Source organism: Erythrolamprus reginae, chromosome 2 (assembly GCF_031021105.1).
Source record: "Erythrolamprus reginae isolate rEryReg1 chromosome 2, rEryReg1.hap1, whole genome shotgun sequence".
NCBI classification, from domain to species: Eukaryota; Metazoa; Chordata; class Lepidosauria; order Squamata; family Dipsadidae; genus Erythrolamprus; species Erythrolamprus reginae.
In genome coordinates this window covers 136,826,152-136,845,474 of record NC_091951.1, presented here as the reverse complement: position 1 = coordinate 136,845,474, position 19,323 = coordinate 136,826,152, and the positions used below count along the sequence as shown (strand labels likewise).

Genomic DNA, 19,323 nt, shown 5'->3' with positions numbered 1-19,323 from the left:
TTTAATAAATGGATTGTCACAGGTGGGATCGGCAATCCATTAGCAGAAAAGGAGATGCGTATGCATCTCTGTGCTCCCAAGGCATGCACATGCATTTACGCATGAGATTTGGCTTCTATGCATGCACAGAAGGCAAATCTCATGCGAGGATGCTCTTGTGTATGAAATTTTGCTGATTTGTGGCATCACTAGAAATCTGTGAAATCTCACACCTGGGAGCTTCCTCACATGAGATTTTGCTTGCTGCGCATGTGCAGAAGCCAAATCTTGCACTGACAGGAACACTTTTGCATGCTGGATGCGCCCGCACCCACGATGGTCCCAGAAAGCATACCAATAGTGGCTGGTAAGTGCAACCCTCACCTGGTCATAGCTGGTGTGCCACAAGGGTCTGTTCTGGGTCCTATTCTTTTTAATATGTTTGTAAGTGACATAGGGGAAGGTTTGGTAGGGAAGGTTTGCCTATTTGCCCATGACTCTAAAGTGTGCAATAGGGTTGATATTCCTGGAGGCGCCTGTAATATGGCAAATGATTTAGCTTTACTAGATAAATGGTCAAAGCAATGAAACTGCAGTTTAATGTTTCCTAATGTAAAAGAATGCATTTGGGGAAAAGGAATCCTCAATCGGAGTATTGTATCGGCAGTTCTGTGTTAGCAAAAACTTCAGAAGAGAAGGATTTAGGGGTAGTGATTCCTGACAGTCTCAAAATGGGTAAACAGTGCGGTCAGGCAGTAGGGAAAGCAAGTAGAATGCTTGGCTGCATAGCTAGAGGTATAACAAGCAGGAAGAGGGAGATTGTGATCCAGCTGTATAGAGCGCTGGTGAGACCACATTTGGAATACTGTGTTCAGTTCTGGAGACCTCACCTACAAAAGGATATTGATAAAATTGAACGGGTCCAAAGACAGGCTACAAAAATGGTGGAAGGTCTTAAGCATGAAACTTATCAGGATAGACTTCATGAACTCAATCTGTACAGTCTGGAGGACAGAAGGGAAAGGGGGGGGTCGACACATTTAAATATGTTAAAGGGTTAAATAAGTTTCAGGAGGGAAGTGTTTTTAATAAGAAAGTGAACACAAGAACAGGGGTGCACAACCTGAGGTTAATTGGGGGAAAGATCAAAAGCAACCCGAGAAAACATTATTTTACTAAAAGAATAGTAGATCCTTGGAACAAACTTCCAGCAGACGTGGTTGGTAAATCCACAGTAACTGAATTTAAACATGCCTGGGATAAACATATATCCATTGTAAGATAAAATACAGGAAATAGTATAAGGGCAGACTAGATGGACCATAAAGTCTTTTCTGCCGTCAATCTTCTATGTTTCTATCTATGTCTAGAAAGTGATGACAGCTTGAAAAACGAAGTGCCCGCTAGAGTGAACAAAGCATGATTATAATGTAAGATCACTGGTATGCTCTATGATCGATGCACGCCAGCCCATGTAAAATAGAAGATGGGTAAAACAGTGGTGTGCCTACTAGCTCTATATAGTGCAGAGTTCTGGCCAGTCATCAAATGCAATGAGCACACTTTACACAGCATGCAGATGTGCATTCTTCATTGGTGATTAGGTGTTTCTCTCCTTGACCATATCAGCAATGACACAGTTCAGAAGCAGATGGACACTGCACCACTATCAAAGAAAATCGGGGAAGGCCGAAGCAAAGATACAATAAATGTGGACATGAAAAACGCCCAGTTGGGCCTGGATGCTGCATTTGATTATGCAAACTGGCATTTGTTGATCTGAAAGGTGGACACTGTACCTGCAGGAAAAACACTTAGATGCTGCTGCTGCTACTACTACTGATGATGATTGTCACGTCTGTTATTTGCTTGGGCATCTCAGCTTTTTGCCTATTCCAGTTTATTATTCCCATAATCAATATATATATATTCCCATGCTTTCACCTTAGGAGGGACACATCTTTTTTTAATGTGTACATTAACATTTGTAAGGACATTTAGATTCCTAAAAATCAAACTACCTTGCAGATTGTCACTGTATTAGAATACTCTCTGTGTGTGTGTGTGTGTGTGTGTGTACACACGCCCGCGACTAAACTTTCAGTGTTTATCTGTTTGTAACCTTCAATCGGGCAAAATGATGCATCATAGGGCGACATTTTTTTTAAATCAATGTACCTCAAATGGGTTAACTTAAAAGAATGCATTGAAATTCCAGGACCATTCCTCCTGTGGGATTCTAATTTGGCAAAGTTGTGGCTGCTTCAGTGCAGCTGCAGTCATGTGTTTGTCATTTGCAGTGCTCCCTGCCAAGTTCCTCCAAGAAATATCAGTGGGGAAGCTAGCAGGAAGTCAGAGGTGTCTCCCATTCCCACCACTGTTTTGCCTGCCTGTGGTCATTCCGTTCTCTGTTTAAGTAGGCAAATATTTCTGAAATGATGACCCGACAGGTCATTATGGCTTGCGTAGTCTCCAGTATTGTCTTGGAACACTACAATCATAGCCTTCTCCTCCCTCTCCTCTTGTCAACCTTATTTGCCTTATAAGCCTGCATAGACAGTGGTTACACAAATCTGGTATAAAGCAAGACAATCCCATTCTGACCTTTTTAAATGTAGAACAAGCCTGTCTTTGAGAAAAAGGGGTACATGCAGCATTCAGGTGTACCTATATTCCAATGGAAAAACTGAGGTTACAGCAAAAAGTGACATCAATCTAATATGCTATGGTATAGGTTGTCGAGAAATATCATTTGTATGCAGGATGTTCATACCCGTGTGTGTGTGTGTGTGTGTTTCTCTCCTTGTATAAATTGAAATGGGTTTGGTTTGGCTATAGCCCCTGCTATTGGTTCCAGACCATCATGTGCCAAGCCTGGCTGAGGCTTTGGGATGCTCTGTGCTTGCATTAAATCGATCCACTGCTGCACATTAGAGCTGAACCTGCCAGTGAATCAGACCTTTTCTTTTTTTCTTTTTTTCCATTTCTCTGCCTGCCTGCTTGCCTGCCTCCGTAGCACCAGTCTTATTTTAGCTTATCGAGGAGGAGGAGGAGGAGGAGGAGGAGGAAGAAGGAGAAGAAGAATATAGGCAGGGGGGGAAAAATACTAGACATTGCAGCAACCAAGGAACCCTTATGAGTAGATGGTGGATGGAAACTACTTCTCTTGTCTCTTTCATTTTTGGATTTTACAGGATTTCTTTGCTGCATTCAGCTCCAAGATGAAGCAAAACTGACAACACAGAGGAAATTATACACGCAGTCACACCGGGTGGAAAAAAAAAAGAGAGAGAGAGAGAAAGCAGAGACCGCTGGATAGCAAGGGGGCAGGAATATTCTACAGCTTCAGCAGCTTAAAGGAGGGAGCCCAAACCCTTTTCACCTTCAGATCTTGGACAGTGCTGAAGACAGCAGGATGGAGCTAAAGTGAAAAAAAAACCTTGGGGTGGGGGGGTGCTTTTATTTTGGTTTTAGGATTTTTGATTTGATTTTTGTTTTTGTGTGTATATTTGTAAATAATTTTTGCCTTTCTTTTTTTTTTTTGGAACAATTATTGTCTTTTTTTAAAAAAAAACAGTGCATTGTTTTGTGAGAAGGAAAGGCAAGTACAGTGATATCGTAAATCTGATAGAAATATTTTATATCCCCCCCCCTTTTTTTTGTGAGCACAGATCTTTGCCAACCTGCTCAGCATAAAGGAAGCCTGCATTTTTCTCATTAAATTGAACTGGAGGACTGAGTCTATGCGAGGCTAATTTTGATGGTGTCTTTTTTATTTTTTACTTCCATTTATTTCCCTTCGGGCTTTGAATGTAGAAGTAGGAGTGAGAAATTGGTGCATTCGTTTTCTTTAATTGTATTTTTCCTTCCTTGGTGTAGGATAGAGGTACAGCTGTCACCGGTTTAATTTGTCATCCCCCTCCCCCTCTTTTCACCTCCCAAAGGCAATGTCTTTTTTTAAATTGAAATATTTTTAATTGAGGGGTGCATTGCATCTTTTTCATTGCAATTTGTTTTAGGAGCAGTTTGCTGCATTCACCCCCGCCCCCCCCTGCTAACTGCAATCTACTATTTGGAGTTATTTTTTTTCTTCTTCTTGGGGTGTGTCCCCCCCCTCCCCAGTTGCAGTCATTGAGGTAGAGGTGGAGAGCATTTGTACATCATTTCCATCCTACATAGGGAGGTGCGAGTGACCATGTCCAGGACCTCTGCTGCTTTCCTTGGCTGTGCTCCTGCCTGAGTGCCCCCTCCCTCTGCTGCAAGCTCCCCAGCAGCATCGACAGCAGCCGATGGGATGCGATGAGCTTCTTCTCTCCAGCAACATCCTCAGCGGCATAACCCCCGGCCCTTTGCTCTTTGCAGGATGGCTCGGTTTGGAGATGAGGTGCCAGCCCGCTATGGGGCAGGAGGTTCAGGGGGAGCTGGCGCTGGAACAGCAGGCGGCGGAGGTGGCCGGGGTGCTGGGGGCGTTCGGCAAGGTGGTCCCCCAGGGGCCCAGAGGATATATAAACAGTCGATGGCCCAGCGAGCCCGTACCATGGCACTCTACAACCCCATTCCTGTTCGACAGAGCTGTCTGACTGTCAACCGCTCCCTCTTCCTCTTCAGCGAAGACAACGTGGTGAGGAAATACGCCAAAAAGATCACCGAATGGCCATATCCTTTCTATGGCAGTGGGGAGGGGGGGGGAGGGGGAGGGGAGAGAAAGCTGTTCAGTACCAGTACTTAGGTCGCAGTAATTACTTACACTTGAGAAAGGGCAATAGCAAACACTGCCCTGCCTGCTTGATCCTGCCTCTGCATGAAGTCCCACTAGAATATCCTCCACCCTAAGCATTCCTGTTCAACCCCTGCATGTCCATATCGTCCATTTCTCCCATCAGCATCACTTCTGGGTACATTTCCTCTCTCGTCAACCTGTTTCTGCCAAGGCTCTTTCCCCCTCTCTCCCCCCCTCCTTCTTTCGAGCAGATTTATTTAACTGGTACTGTCCGCTCTATTGCTGAATGCCTCCCTTTTCTGTTCCCAGGAGGTGTAGTGCTTTATCGGGAGATGCTTTTTCCTTTTGTCCACATGTCTTTCTGCTCGCAGTATCACTCTTTTAACATGTACATCGTTTTATGTGTCTGTTCCTCCTGAAATCTCTCCCTACGAGGAGATCCTGAGCTTTCCACTAACCCAAGCATTGGATCCTTTATTTCACCCTCTCGCTGCTTTACTTTTCAAACCTTTTAAAAAAAACCCTACTACTGCAAAATAGTCCTTTCTTTACCGTGGAAAGGGTGGAGATGGTGCAATGGGGGTGGGAGAAGACCGGACAGGTAGCATTATCTTTTTATTTCTTTCCTATAGTTCAGAGTTTTAGAAGCTGCCCCAGTTTCCCCTTCTTAGGATTAAAAGGGACTTTGTAGGCCTAGGATCTTCATGGGCAATCAGTACTTAGTATGTTTGCCAAATATACTGTATGTTATGATATGGGGAGTAGGACTCCCCAGCACTATTTCTAGGGTATTGCACAGAAAATTGTCAGATAGTATGGATCAGGAATCAGCCTAGCAATCTTTAGAAGAGACACGTGGTGAGAAATGAGTAGCTAAATGGGTCCTTCCCTCCCCCAACTGTTCTACAGGGCTGCCAAGAAGTGTTCCATGTTATTAATATGCATGTAATCCAGGAGCAGGAGACTGAGCACTTGAGATACAAGAAGATAATTAATATTTTTGTAGGGGGGGGGAGAGATTGATGAGCATTGCTAATTGCGGGAGGGGGCTTTTTCAGGCTGTTTGTTTCCTCTGATATGGAAGAAAAGGCCAGATTCATCACTCCAAATCGGTAGGTAAATACTTTTATTTTCTTTCATTCCTATAACTATTCTGTGTGTTGACCCAAAAATAATATGCGGCTGTAATATATAAATTGTGTTATTTTTGTGGATGCTCTCCAGGTTTGCATGTACTTTAAACCTAGTTTATGCTGATGAAAAAAAAATAGTGTCTACTAATGCTTAGGTGTAAAATATTGTTTTTATTTTCTGAGGCAACATTAACAGTATTTTTCAGTGTTCTTTTGTGCAGATTGAAATGTAAGGCACTAATTTTAAGGAGATACCATATAATGATATAGCAATGTTGCATGTCCATGGCAAAAATATTCTTGAGTTTGCTGCAGCTTAGTTTTAATGAAAGGATTATGTGCAGTTTTGTTGTCTGTTTGAGGAAAGACAGTATATTTTGTTTACAGAAAGGTGATAGTAGAGCACATGTGTACAATTAATGGTGTAAATGCAGGTGTAATAATAATCAGATTTAGTTCCTTTAGTATAAGAGTTTTTGTACATTTTTAAAAAATGTACATGGTTGAGTTAGCTCATCACCTGAGGAAAAAAATATTATTTAGCATGTCTTTTAAAATAGATGCTGCAAATACTAATTGAGATAAAAATATAAGCAGATTGATGAAAAAATCTGTTAAATTTCATTCCTTGTAATTATTTATAGAACCTAAGGATCTTTTGAAGATCGAAGTTATTTGTGTATATTGTTTCTCATGGATGTACAAAATTATTTGTTGTGTTTGAGGGAATAAAATTTTAGAGATGGAAGTAATCACAGCCAGGTTGATATGTGAATGGAATGCTGGGATTTACACAAGTTGTAATCTCAGTTCAGTCACAAGTTATATAGTTAGAATTTTCTTTCTAAATGGAAAATGGAAAAAATTACTATTATTATTATTATTATTGATAATGATAGAGATAAGAATAGAAGAAGCTGTCTTAATGTTAGATAGTAAGTTTAGCATAGTAGTATTAATACTGATTGCAAATAATAAGATTTCTAGGTATTTTTTTCTGTTTTACCTATAGAAGCCAAAAATGAAATTTCTGCAATAGTTCAACAATAATAAATGGCTCAAACATTTATACTGCTTCTCATATATTAAAAAAGTCAGTGTCCATGTTAAATCTTGGTGGGCAGATGGGTTTCACAGAGTTTATTTATTTATTTATTTATTACTTAGATTTGTATGCCGCCCCTCTCCGAAGACTCGGGGCGGCTAACAACATGTAGAAACAAATCATAAGCAATCAGACAAATTTAAAATATTTAAATATTTAAAAAAACCCATATGCTAACAGACACACACACAGACATATCATGCATAAATTGAAATGCAAAAAATGCTTCCGTTCCCAACATTCTCCTGACCATCCTCTTTTCCCTACTGTTACTTCAATATTTCAGTGTTCTTTTCTTACATACCTTCACAACATTTCATTATTTTTAACAGAGAAGTCAAACATGAATTCCAGATGCAGTCCACCAGAAATGTAGGTTTCCATTTTTAATTGAAGGGTAAAAGAAGGCATAACCTACATGACTAACTATTTTTGTAGCAATATCACTTGGCCTTTGAAATTGAGCAAATTGGTCATTTAGCTTGTCCCAGATCCCTTCTCAGAGTAATTATCCAGTAAAACTAGTGGCAATAGTACTCCAAAATGGCTAGAAAAATGAGTTAGAAGAAGGCTATGCAAATAAAGTGTGAAATATAGATTTGCTGTTTCATATCTGAATGATTTTCAATATATTCTTAGAACAATTTAAATAAAGTATACCTTACATAAATTTGAGAAGTCAGGCCAATAGATGTAAAAGTAGCCTCGTACATAAAAGACTGACATTCATTTTTAGAGGAAGCAATAAGATAGTAATATTGAAATAACATCTGAGAAATATTGAACCTGCCCAAGCGCTTCATAACTCCTTGTGTTGAGAAGTATTGTTCTTTCTCTTCCTCCCGAAAGTCACACAACACAGTAAGCCAATGTTTGTTTAACTATAATTTAATAAATCAATCATAGTGACTGGGTTTGTACTGAGCCAAAATAAAACAAATAATATTGGACTTAGTGTTACATTTGAAAATTAGTATGGATGTAAAGTTGGGGAAGTTGTATGCAGTTAAAAGAAACAGATTGAAACCAGGTTTAGAAAATAGATAGAATATAATAGAATTTTATTGGCCGTGTGATTGGACACACAAGGAATTTATCTTTGGTGCATATGCTCTCAGTATACATAAAAGAAAAGATACATTTGTCAAGAATCAAGAATACATCCTTTTCTAGTTTAAGGATGATAAGAGGAGGATAAAAAAATGTAGGACTTTAATAAACATGACTGAAGCAAGTATTGAATTCTCCCTTAGGTCCCCAGCTTCCAACTGATGATCTTCATCTAATTACTGATCACAGAGACATGGACTCCTATGTAGCTTTTGAATTTTATATTCCAACAGGGAATAAAAGTTGGTAATGGAGGAGATGGGAAGACTGATTATAAATACAAAAATAGTTGTTTGTAACCAGCCAAGCTTATTTATTCTGTGTTCCGCCTTGTCAATACTCTGTGTGATTTTGCAGTATATGAGCCAACATTCTACCCTGATTTTTTGCATGTTTTATGTTTGGTGGTTTAGCATTCTATAGTTTTGTGTCATCCAGATAACTTTTATTCATAGCTTTCTTCATCCTCATCCAGCAGACTCTTTGATTGGTTTGGGTAATAGGAATATTTATCATTCTGGTAACAGCTTAGACACATTGGTTAGTATTCCATTACAGAATTTCTCCAAATTTAGAGAAAAAAAATACAGTATTGCATCAATAGATGCAAGTGAAATAAGAGGAGCAAGTGGGTCAAAAGTCTTCTTTGACCCACATATTTTAAGTTAGGATCTTCCATTCATAAAGGAGAATAATAATAATAATAATAAGAATTTTCATTGCTTGTGCTACTATTACCAGATGGAAAATGAGTTAAATCTATGACTTCTAGTTCCTTCTATCCTTTTACAAACCACATACTGATTAGTTCACACATTGTGATAAATCATGGTTTTCTTAACTGTAACTCATTGAATAAAACATCAGCTGCATCCATCTGTTGGGCCAAGTCATCAGCAATACTTTACAAACCACAATGGCTAGGTTTTTGTCATAACATGTTTCTTAATCAAGGCTTGTTGAAAACAATTACTAGATTCTCACAGTAAGCTCACCAGATAAGCCACATTTTTGTTTTATATGATGTTTGAGTTCAATGATTGACTCTTTCCAAAGGCCTACAAAGATATTACATATCCATTAACTATGTGTGTTTTTATGCTGTGCAAAGTGAATGCTCTTGCTATTTTCTGGAGCCAGAAAACCATGGAATTTTTGACTCCTGGGGAGTTTCTCTAAGAATCTTCATAAACTTGGCAACTGATAGCAATTTGTGATTTATGTTACTTTAAGGATAGAGGTTGAATGCAGTTTGGATATTTTTGAGGAAGAAGCTGTAAGAAGGTGAGTACGATTATATTATGTTGTTCTTAGTTGTTGTTTTTAAAAAAGATGAATATAAGTCTTATCCAACTCCAAAACAACTCCTCTTGTAACTTTTTCTTTCAAGAGTTGCATTTCCTCAAAAGAATCTGTTCAGACCACATGGCAATATTGAAGCAGGCAAAACTGGAACAAGTGGTGGGTAGCCCCAAACCAAAATCGAATCTTTCCATACTCCTTTCTCAAGTTTGTTTTCCTCTTATACCCTAAGTTGCTGAGGTAGTAATTGATCCATCTGTTTGGAGTACCATCGTTCAGGTCAGGTCATCATAGTGCAAAAAGGAGAATTATAAATTGGAACACGTTCAGAGGTGGACTACCAAGATGGTGAAGATAACCGGAAATAAAATCCTAGCAGGAATGTTTAAAGTATTTGGGTAAGTTTATCCTATAAAAAATAAGATCAAAGGGAGAGATCAAAATAAGATCTTCAAAGAGAGAATATACTTCTCTATATACTTCTGCTTTCCCAAACTACAGGACCAGAACCAATGGATTAAAACAACAAGGAGCTCAAGGCTAAAGATCAGGAAAAACATTCTGATTGTATGAGCTGTAAGCCTCAATACAGAAGCTATCTGAATATCAGAATAGGCTACCTCATTATGTAGTAAATCCTCCATTCATTAGTTCTAGATGCTCACCTGTCATAGATTCTGCACTGAGCAGTAGGTTGGTTTGAATTTTTTCTGTGGTCCATTCCAATTCTATGATTCTTGAATGGAAAGAAAGATTCAAATTGCTTCCAAAGTGCATTTGAAATTAGATCATCAACTATTTGCACTTAATTTCTACATTTAATTTCTACTTAGGTCAGCAATTTATGACTCTAACAACATGAGTCATAAATTGCTGACCTAAGTAGAAATTAAATGTATGCCTCCTCTTTTATAAACTTCAAACTTATAAAGAAAACAAATGAAATTTATTCACACTCCCTTTAATGTCATCTGTTAGAAGCCCCATATTTAATTCCCTTATTTATTGCAGTTATACTCAGGCTCTAAATAATATTTTTCTCCTCTGCTCACAACCTACTGAGCTCAAGTAAAGATCCTCTTTGATTCCAAAGAACTTTTATAAATAGCTTCACAATAAATGTAATCTCATATTTAACAAATGTAAAGTAGTCTTTAATATTGGTATGATGAATAAATGTTTATAAGAATTTGGTTTATACAGCATAATTAGAATTTGCTTATTAGTGTACTAATAGACGTTAAATACCCTAGTGCAGAGGTAGGCAAAGTTGGCTCTTCAATGACATGTGGACTTCAACTCCCAGAATTCCTGAGCTAGCATGATTGACTCGGGAATTCTGGGAGTTGAAGTCTACAAGTCATAGAAGAGCCAACTTTGTCTACACCTGCCTTAGTGCAATGGGTATAATATGTACTGTATGATTTTATTGACAAATGTCCACAAATGAACTGCTATCTGTTTGTTAAACCATTATGTTTAATCAGTGTGTATATGAATTGTTTGGTTGAAAAACTGTATTAAGAAATGAGGTTGCTAAATGGTGTTTGAAAATATTGGTTTGCTTTCTATACTAGAACCCAGGCCAAGTCCATAAAATCAGTATTGTTCAATGTCTCGACTCCTCTGATGATTATCTATGAATGAACAAAAAGGCGACAAATGTTTTTGAAATTTGTAGGTAGAATTTGCCCTTGTTACAAGTCAAAGCATAGTATATTCTGGTTAGAAATTTGCCAGTTTCATAGCAGTGAAGGTGAACATGGCTCTATTTGCCTCATTATTGTTTAGAAAGCTGGCATTTATTTTCCCCTTTGGCTTCAGCTAATAATAATTGACCTTGCCATTGTTTGATTCAATTAATGCACATAGTTATTTCTCTATCTACACAATACATACAGTAGAATGAAATTGTTGCTTGTCCCTGTGGTTATATATGGCTATATTCTCCCTCATGGTGGATATAGTATCCAGGAATTGGTTAAATCTATTTGCTCTCTGATTGGACTGAATCTGTCAAAGCTGTTGAGGTGCCACCCTTGTCGCTATTCCCTTTCAATTTTTTTCACTCGGTCACTCAGCGAGGACAGTTGTGCCATCCATTCCTCCCAGAAGTGGTGAAAATTGGTTGCTATATCCATTGTGAAGGTTTTCCCTTTTCTTCTATTACTGTGAGTGTGTCTTATCTTGTAATACCTGAGACTGAAATTGTGTCTTCAGGACTTAAATTGCTGCCAAGTGGTGGCTTGGGCTGCCTCAGGCCGCGGTCTTTCTGCCTGTCAGTGTGGGACTGTTTTGAAAAGCTACTAGCCTCTATGCTCTCTTTGGTGGCTCTTCAGAGATACCAAATTGATTAAAGGATTGAGGATCCAATTCCAACTGTAAAGCGCCCATGCGATTAGCGCCTTTGATCCCTCCAGCTGGTGAGGGGACATCGCAATGGCCATTTTTGACAACTACGGAGGTAATCTGACTGCTCTAATTGTCATCGAGCAGTTGGCCCTTCTATTGTGAGCAGTCCCTTGCAGGGATATACGAGGATAGTGTCTGGGGCAGAGAGGCAGACACATCCTGACTGGCCACTCGTCGAATTGATTGTCCCGGCGCTGTGATGGCTGCACGGCCATGAACTTGTGGTGGCCATTTTGTTCAGGCAGTGGCCATTTTGTGGAGTCATGGAGGTGCTGTAATAGCTCATCAGCCATTTCATCCTTCTGCCACATGCATTAGCTGCCTCCTAAGCATTGATTTCCCTCATTTCGTCAAGGGTGCAAGTGGCGTTTGAAGTAGGTTCACACAACTTCCGTTTTCACTGGCCTTAATTCAGCTGCTGACCATTCATCAGTGGAGTATTTGTACCCTGGGTCAGCAACCTGCCATGCCCCACTAGGGCATGGTGATATATAAACAACAGAGCCATGCCCTACAAGGACACAGCAATACGAGGCCAAGCTCCATCAGGGCACAGCCTTGCAAGTTGTAGCACCTGCCTCACATGCAGCCACATCCCACAAGGGCTTGGCATAAACTCCAGCCTCTATCATATGCCAATTGAGTACATCATCAGTTTTGCGCCTGGCGACAGATATTAACTGGAGTCTGTTGATTCTGACCATTTTGCATGTGACCTTGCCTGCTTCCAGCATTGGCTGCAGCCCACCACTGTAGCCACTCATCATGGCTTCCAGGGCATCTTCCAGAGCTGCATCTGGCCATCCCAAGGGCTGCAAAGACCATCACAAGTCAGAATAACATGAGTAGTTTTAAGGCTTAAAAAAAGGAGGCGTCTTTTTGGCCTCGAAGGTGGTTAGTTGCCGCCGAACAACGTCGCCACAAGATGCTACACAAAATGTGCGACAAAGCAGTGTCCAAATGTCACGCCTCTTGGACTACAATACCGAAGGCGAATGAACTGCCTCTGGCTCCAATAGAAGGGATGTTGGGTTTCAAATCTGGACTCAATCATTCCTAACTCCAATTGCCAACTTGGGGGATCTGGGGAGAATTTTCTCCCTATAACAGAGATTGCCCCTGCACTTTCAAACCAGAGTGTCACAGCACCAGAGGTCACCAGCCTCAGGCCCAAGTAGGGTTGCCTGGTAATACCGGATAATATGAAAGCAATTGTAGCAGAGGCAATATAACAGGGTATTGCAGAAGGCCTTCAACAGTCCCGGAAACAGTGTCTGCTGACTCAAGGAGCTTCTGTAGTCACAGAGGCTATCAGGAACATGTACCTACAGCAGACTATGATCCTTCATTGGACCAGCGGTCTGACCGATCTGATAGAGACGAACAGTCTCAGGCATCAACTGGAGAAGGAAATTTAGATTTGGAACTTTCTGAGGACAAAGGCATCCAACTTGAACAACTTTCTCGCATCAGCCTGTTCAAACTCAGAACCGGAGCAAACTTCAGTACAAGACTTGACAGACCTACTATTTTGGAAACACATTTCTTCACAGGAAGTGTTCCATCACTTATTCTTTAGTCTTTACAAATGGGAATTGGGTTTCAGAGGTTAAGGTGGGAGAAAATTTAGGTTGCAGTGACCATCTATGTTTGTGGTTTGATGTAAAAACTGATTGTGAGCAATCCTATACTGCAACCAACATATTGGATTTCAGAAAAACAAATTTTAATGCAATGGGGAAAAATTTAAATAATGAATTAAAGGGGAGGGATAAAATGGCAGGAGTGAGCACCCAGTATTAAAAAAGGCCACCTTAAAAGCCACGGGACTGTATGTAAGGCAAATAACTAAAAGTAAAAGGAAGAAAAAACCGCTATGGTTTAGCAATGATGTAAGGACTATAGTCAATGAAAAAAAGGCTGCCTATAGGACAGGGCCACCATCAGGAATTTTGGGGCCCCATACAGCCTAAGTGTCTGCCCCCCCCCCGCCATTTTAAAACTATTTTAAGTCGCCAAGCCACTCCATCCCCCGGGGATCATTTCCCGCTTCACGCCAAGCGAGGCGGTCCCATAGGCCAGTGTTTCCCAACCTTGGCAACTTGAAGATATCTGGACTTCAACTCCCAGAATTCCCAGCCAGCAAACCCACACACCCGGCAGCCACCGGCGAGGAGTTGGAAAGGATGAGGGGAGAGAAAAAGCAGGGTACCAGCAGTCAGGCGGGTGTCTTGAGGGGGCACTCCCATCTGGAAGGAAGGGAAGAAAGGCGAGGGCGAGCTATGAAGGAAGGAGGGAGGGAGGGAGGGAGGGAGGGAGGAATGGTAAAAGGGGCGATCAAGAGAGGAATGGGTGAATGAATGGACGGAGGGTGGGAAGGAAGGAAGGAAAGAGGGAAGGGACAGGAACAGAGGAAGGGTGCAAAGAAAGCAAGGAAAGGTGTGAAAGGGGAGAGTAAGAGAGGAAGGAGTGAAAGAAGGGAATGAGGGAGGAAAGAAGGGAGGAAGGAGAAGGAAAGCAAGAAATGGAGGGAGGGAAGGAAAGAAAGAAAAGGGGGAAGGGACAGGAACAGAGGAAGGAAGCAAGGAAACTTATGAAAGGGGAGAGTAAGAGAGGAAGGATTGAAGGAAGGGAGGGAGGGAAGAAGGTAGGAAGGAAAAAGAAAAGAAGAAATAGAGGAAGGGAAGGTAAAAGAGAGGAAGAAAAAGAGCAAGAAAGAAAGCAAGAAAGAGAGAAAGAAAGCAAGAAAGAGAATGAAAGAGAAATAAAAATAGAGAGGGGGAATGAAAGAAATGGAAGGAGGGAAGGAAGGAGAGAAAGCAAGAGAAAGAAAGAAAGAGAAAGAAAAAAGAATGAAAGAGCAAGAGAGAAAGAGAAAGAAAGAGAGAAAGAAAGAAAGAAAGAAAGAAAGGCAACTTCAAAGAAAGGCTCACTGAGCATCTCTCACTCTCTCTCTCTCTCTTTCTATCCCTCTTTCTTTCTCTCTCTTCCTTTCTATCTCTCCTCTTCCTTTCTCTCCTCTCTCTCAGCCTAATCCTATCAAGTCCACTGCATTCTACTTTAAATTTACAGTCAATTTTGATTGTTCTTTAACATCAACATATTTTTCCTTGTTCTTTTTTAAAATCCCAAATTCTTTCTAAATCTTATTGATTTTTTTTTACAGAATTTTTTTTAAAAACCCAAAGTAATAAATAAGAAATAAAGAACAGAGACAGAAAAGAAGAAAAGAAAAGAGGCATAAAATGTAAATGAGTAACTTCCAATCTTCTTTATAGCAGTCCTCAGTGTAGTTGTTTTATCCCTTCAGGAGCATGGCTCCTTTAAATTAAACATCAAATGATTCTTCAGCAAAAAGTCCATCACCTTTTTCAAGCTTTGGACAAGGAAAGTCAATGGGGAAGGCTGATCCACTTAGCAAGCAGGTCACTAACTTATGAATTGTAGCAATCCACTTAACAAAAGAACCTTATAAAACAGGGCAAAATTCACCCCAGAAATGTCTCACTTAACAATAGAAAGTATGGGCTCCAATGTGATCATATATCGAGGACTACCTGTACAGATGTAACCCACTTTAAAAAAAAAAAAAAACATGGCTGGAGGAAAAACTTTTGAGTTTCAGGAGGGAAACCAGTTGGGAAAAAGTGGGAAGATCGGCTTCATCCCACCGCAGCCATCCCCGAAAGGAGCACCACAAAAAATCTGCAAAACCTGTTCGAACCAGAAACGGGGCTAGGCCACGCCCCCTCCAGCTCTCTCTCATTTTTAATCTTGTCCATCTTTGAGGTGACAGAACGTAATCGGCAGCTTAACTGTAACCTATAGAAGAGCCATTTAAAAAAAAAAGTTAAGTTGCGGGAGTGGCCGCCGACTGGCCTTGCCGATTTCACAACTCCTCACTTGAACTTCCTTTCTAACAGCGATCGCGAGAGAGACACAGAGAGAGACAGAGAGGGAGAGACAGAGAGAGAGATATGAAGGAAAGGAAGGAAGGGGAGAGAAAGAAAGAAAAGAGAAAGAAAGGAGAGAGGAAGGAAAGAAAAAAGGAAGGAAGGGAAGAAAAAAGAAAGAAGAGAAAGAAAGGAAGGTGAGAGAAAGAAAGAAGGAAGGAAAGGAAGGAATGAAGGAAAAAAGGAGAGAAAAAAGGAAAGGAGAGAAAATAGAGAGAGAAAGGAAGGAAAGAAAGAAGGAAAGGAAGAAAGGAGCAAGCAAGCAAGCAAGCAAAGAAAGAAAGAAAGAAAGAAAGAAAGAAAGACCAAGCAAAAAACCCTGCAAAATTGGTGTCCCTCTGCCCCCCCACCCCCACCCCATGTGCCGAAGGTCGCAATCCAGGAGAGAGAGAGAGAGAGAAGCCTTTTCCCCACACCGGCAGCCCCACTCCGCGGCCGGCCGGAATTAATGAGGCCGTCCCGTCCCTTAAGGAATGCCTCCCCCCCGCGGGGCCCTTTTCTCTCCGCTCCGCGACTGCTGAGGAAGCGCGCACGAAGCAACCCGGGAGCTTTTCCTGCCTTCTTCATTCTCTCAGGCTCCTCTTCGGCTTACCTTCCCGGAGGACCACCGCGCTGCCAAAGGCTCCGTCGGGGCTTCGAGTTCTGCCTCGCCTTTTACTTTGCTGAGGTGAGGCAGGCAGCCAGGAAAAGAGGGAGGGTACAGTCTGCGCATGTGCAAGGAGTGCTGACTGCGGGCCCCCCTAATTGTTCAATTTGGCCGGGCCCGTGACAGGACTCCCAGTAGTACCGGTCTATCGGCGGCCCTGCTATAGGAGGTATAAAGAGTCTGGAAGTAAAGCTGATAGAGGGGTGTATAAAATGAGACATAAGGAGGTGAAACAGATAATATATGCTGCTAAAGCCTCAAAAGAGGAAGAAATTGCTAAATCTGTAAAGAACGGGGATAAAACCTTCTTCAGATATATTAGTGATAGAAAGAAGAAAAACTGCAGCATCACGAAGCTTAGTACCAGGAATAATACATGCATTGATGGGAATAAGGAGATCGCTGACCATTTCAATAGCTACCTCTGTTCAGTTTTCTCAAAATGACTGCATAGCTAGACATATAACAAGCAGGAAGAGGGAAATTGTGATCCCGCTATATAGAGCGCTGGTGAGACCACATTTGGAATACTGTGTTCAGTTCTGGAGACCTCACCTACAAAAAGATATTGACAAAATTGAACGGGTCCAAAGACGGGCTACAAGAATGGTGGAAGGTCTTAAGCAAAAAACGTATCAGGAAAGACTTAATGAATTCAATCTGTATAGTCTGGAGGACAGAAGGAAAAGGGGGGACATGATCGAAACATTTAAATATGTCAAAGGGTTAAATAAGGTTCAGGAGGGAAGTGTTTTTAATAGGAAAGTGAACACAAGAACAAGGGGACACAATCTGAAGTTAGTTGGGGGAATGATCAAAGGCAACATGAGAAAATATTATTTTACTGAAAGAGTAGTAGATCCTTGGAACAAACTTCCAGCAGACGTGGTTGGTAAATCCACAGTAACTGAATTTAAACATGCCTGGGATAAACATATATCCATCCTAAGATAAAATACAAAAAATAGTATAAGGGCAGACTAGATGGATCATGAGGTCTTTTTCTGCTGTCAGTCTTCTATGTTTCCATGTTTCTATCACCAAAAAATGGTTGTGGACATTATTTCCAGGCAATGATCTTCTCCCACAGTGGGTCCCAACCCCTTATCGACTGAGAAGAAGTTGTACAACGTGGGTCCCAACCTTGCCATGACTCTACAGGTCCCTTCTGTTGATGTTGCAATACCCCACACCTCATCCTCTCTGCCCGGGGATCCAACATAATCATTACACCCTGACGATCATAGGTCTGAGCAGTCCCTTCCGCAGACTTGAGTGATGCGTGCTTCAATGACGGCATCCTTCTTCTCTCAGACATCTCTTATCTGGCTTCGCCAGTTGCAGGAGAGAACACCGGCAGCAGATGCTCATCTACAGCCCAACTGACAGAGGGCTTGACCCTGAACGTGGGTCGCTTTATGTGCAAATCTATTGGCACCTCAGTGGCACTTCGGAGGTTCTTACGGCTCAAAAATTGGCGAGTGGATGTCTGTCATAAGTGGAAGCTGGCAACAGCTTCTTTTGCAGGAGACCATCTCTTTGCTGACTGTCTGGATCCATGGCCTCAAAAAGGACTATAAAAAGGACCACAAAAATATTTTGCCTTCTGTGATCAGGCGCCCTGATTTCCAACCATTGCCCTACACTAGATCAAATTTTCATTCAGGTGCTATATCTCAGATATCCCAAGGGTTTTATGGGCAGAGGCTTGACAGCGGCCAGGACTGGCCTGAATGGGGCCACCTCTTTAAATTCCAGCGGCTCTTTCGAGGAGGGGGAGATCATTCTTTCTTGTGCCCTCAGTGAGTGTACCCCCAAGCACCCCATCAGAGACCGGTTGCCTATTTTGCGGGCCAGTGGGAGGAGTCTGCTTTGGATGCTTGAGTTTGAGAATCCATTCGATCAGGTCTCTCTCTTGAATTTTGCTCTATTCCCCTAAGGGTTTTTCTCCACTGTCTGGTTTCTAGAATACCAGCCAAGAGGATCCTCATGGAGACAGATATTCAGTACTTGCTGGATATCCATGCCATCTGGCTGTCCCTGAGGATCAACGTGGACAGGGATTCTACTCTATCTTGTTTGTCATCACAAAGGCCTTGGGGTGAAGGAGAACAATTCTTGATCTCAAACAACTTAACGGTTACGTTATCTATATTTAAGATGCATTCACTTTTCATTACCTTAGAGGGTGTTAGGGAAGGCAATTTCCTCTCTTTCATTGATCTTACAGAGGCATATTTACATGTTCTTATTGTCCTGCATCATAGACAATTCCTCAAATTCCAGTTCACTGAAAATCATTATCAATATAGGATGATGCTATTTGGGTTGTCATCAGCTCCTAGACTGTTTATTAAATTATTAGTGGCTCTAGCTGCGGTATTAAGTGAGTTTCCAGTGCTGCCTGGATGACATCTTAATTCAGTCGTCCTCCCCTTCCCAGGCTTGTGAGGACCAACGAACAACCATCCAGGTCCTGAGGCACCACGGGGTTTCCATTAATCTGGAGAAGAGCCACCTGTCTCCCACTACGAGATCTGGGAGCCATAATTGACTTGATGTATCTCTTCCCTGATTGGCAGGGAAGTTGGTTACCACCATTGGTTACCACCATTCAGAGAGACCGCTTGGTGCAGATATCAGTATTGACCAAGTTACTGGGCAAGATGGTGTCCATCTTAGCTATTGTTCTCTAGGCTCATGCCCGCATTGCTTCTCATATGGTCCAAGGTCAGTTGACTACGTAGGACTGTAAACGTAACATAAGCTGAAGCTTCGGGCAATCCATCTGGCCCTTTGCCATTTCAGTCTGTTGGTGATGGGACGTCATGTGTTGGTGATGACCAACAACATTGCAACCAAGGCTCATGTCAACTGCAAAGGAGGCATTTAGTCCAAGGCCCTGATGGCAGAGGCCCTTCTACTGGCCCTGGGGGGAAAACATATTCTCTCCCTTTGGAGAG

The 19,323-nt window shown here is 41.5% G+C and overlaps 1 protein-coding gene across 1 annotated transcript in view; it reads left to right on the top strand.

Annotated features, from left to right (window-relative positions):
* CACNA1A (calcium voltage-gated channel subunit alpha1 A) overlaps positions 1 to 19,323 on the top strand; it is a 419,872-nt gene that overhangs the window by 94,394 nt on the left and 306,155 nt on the right. The window contains exon 4 of the mRNA XM_070739561.1: positions 4,342 to 4,635. Coding sequence (XP_070595662.1) covers positions 4,342 to 4,635 — 294 coding nt within the window. The remainder of the gene's footprint in view (positions 1 to 4,341; positions 4,636 to 19,323) is intronic.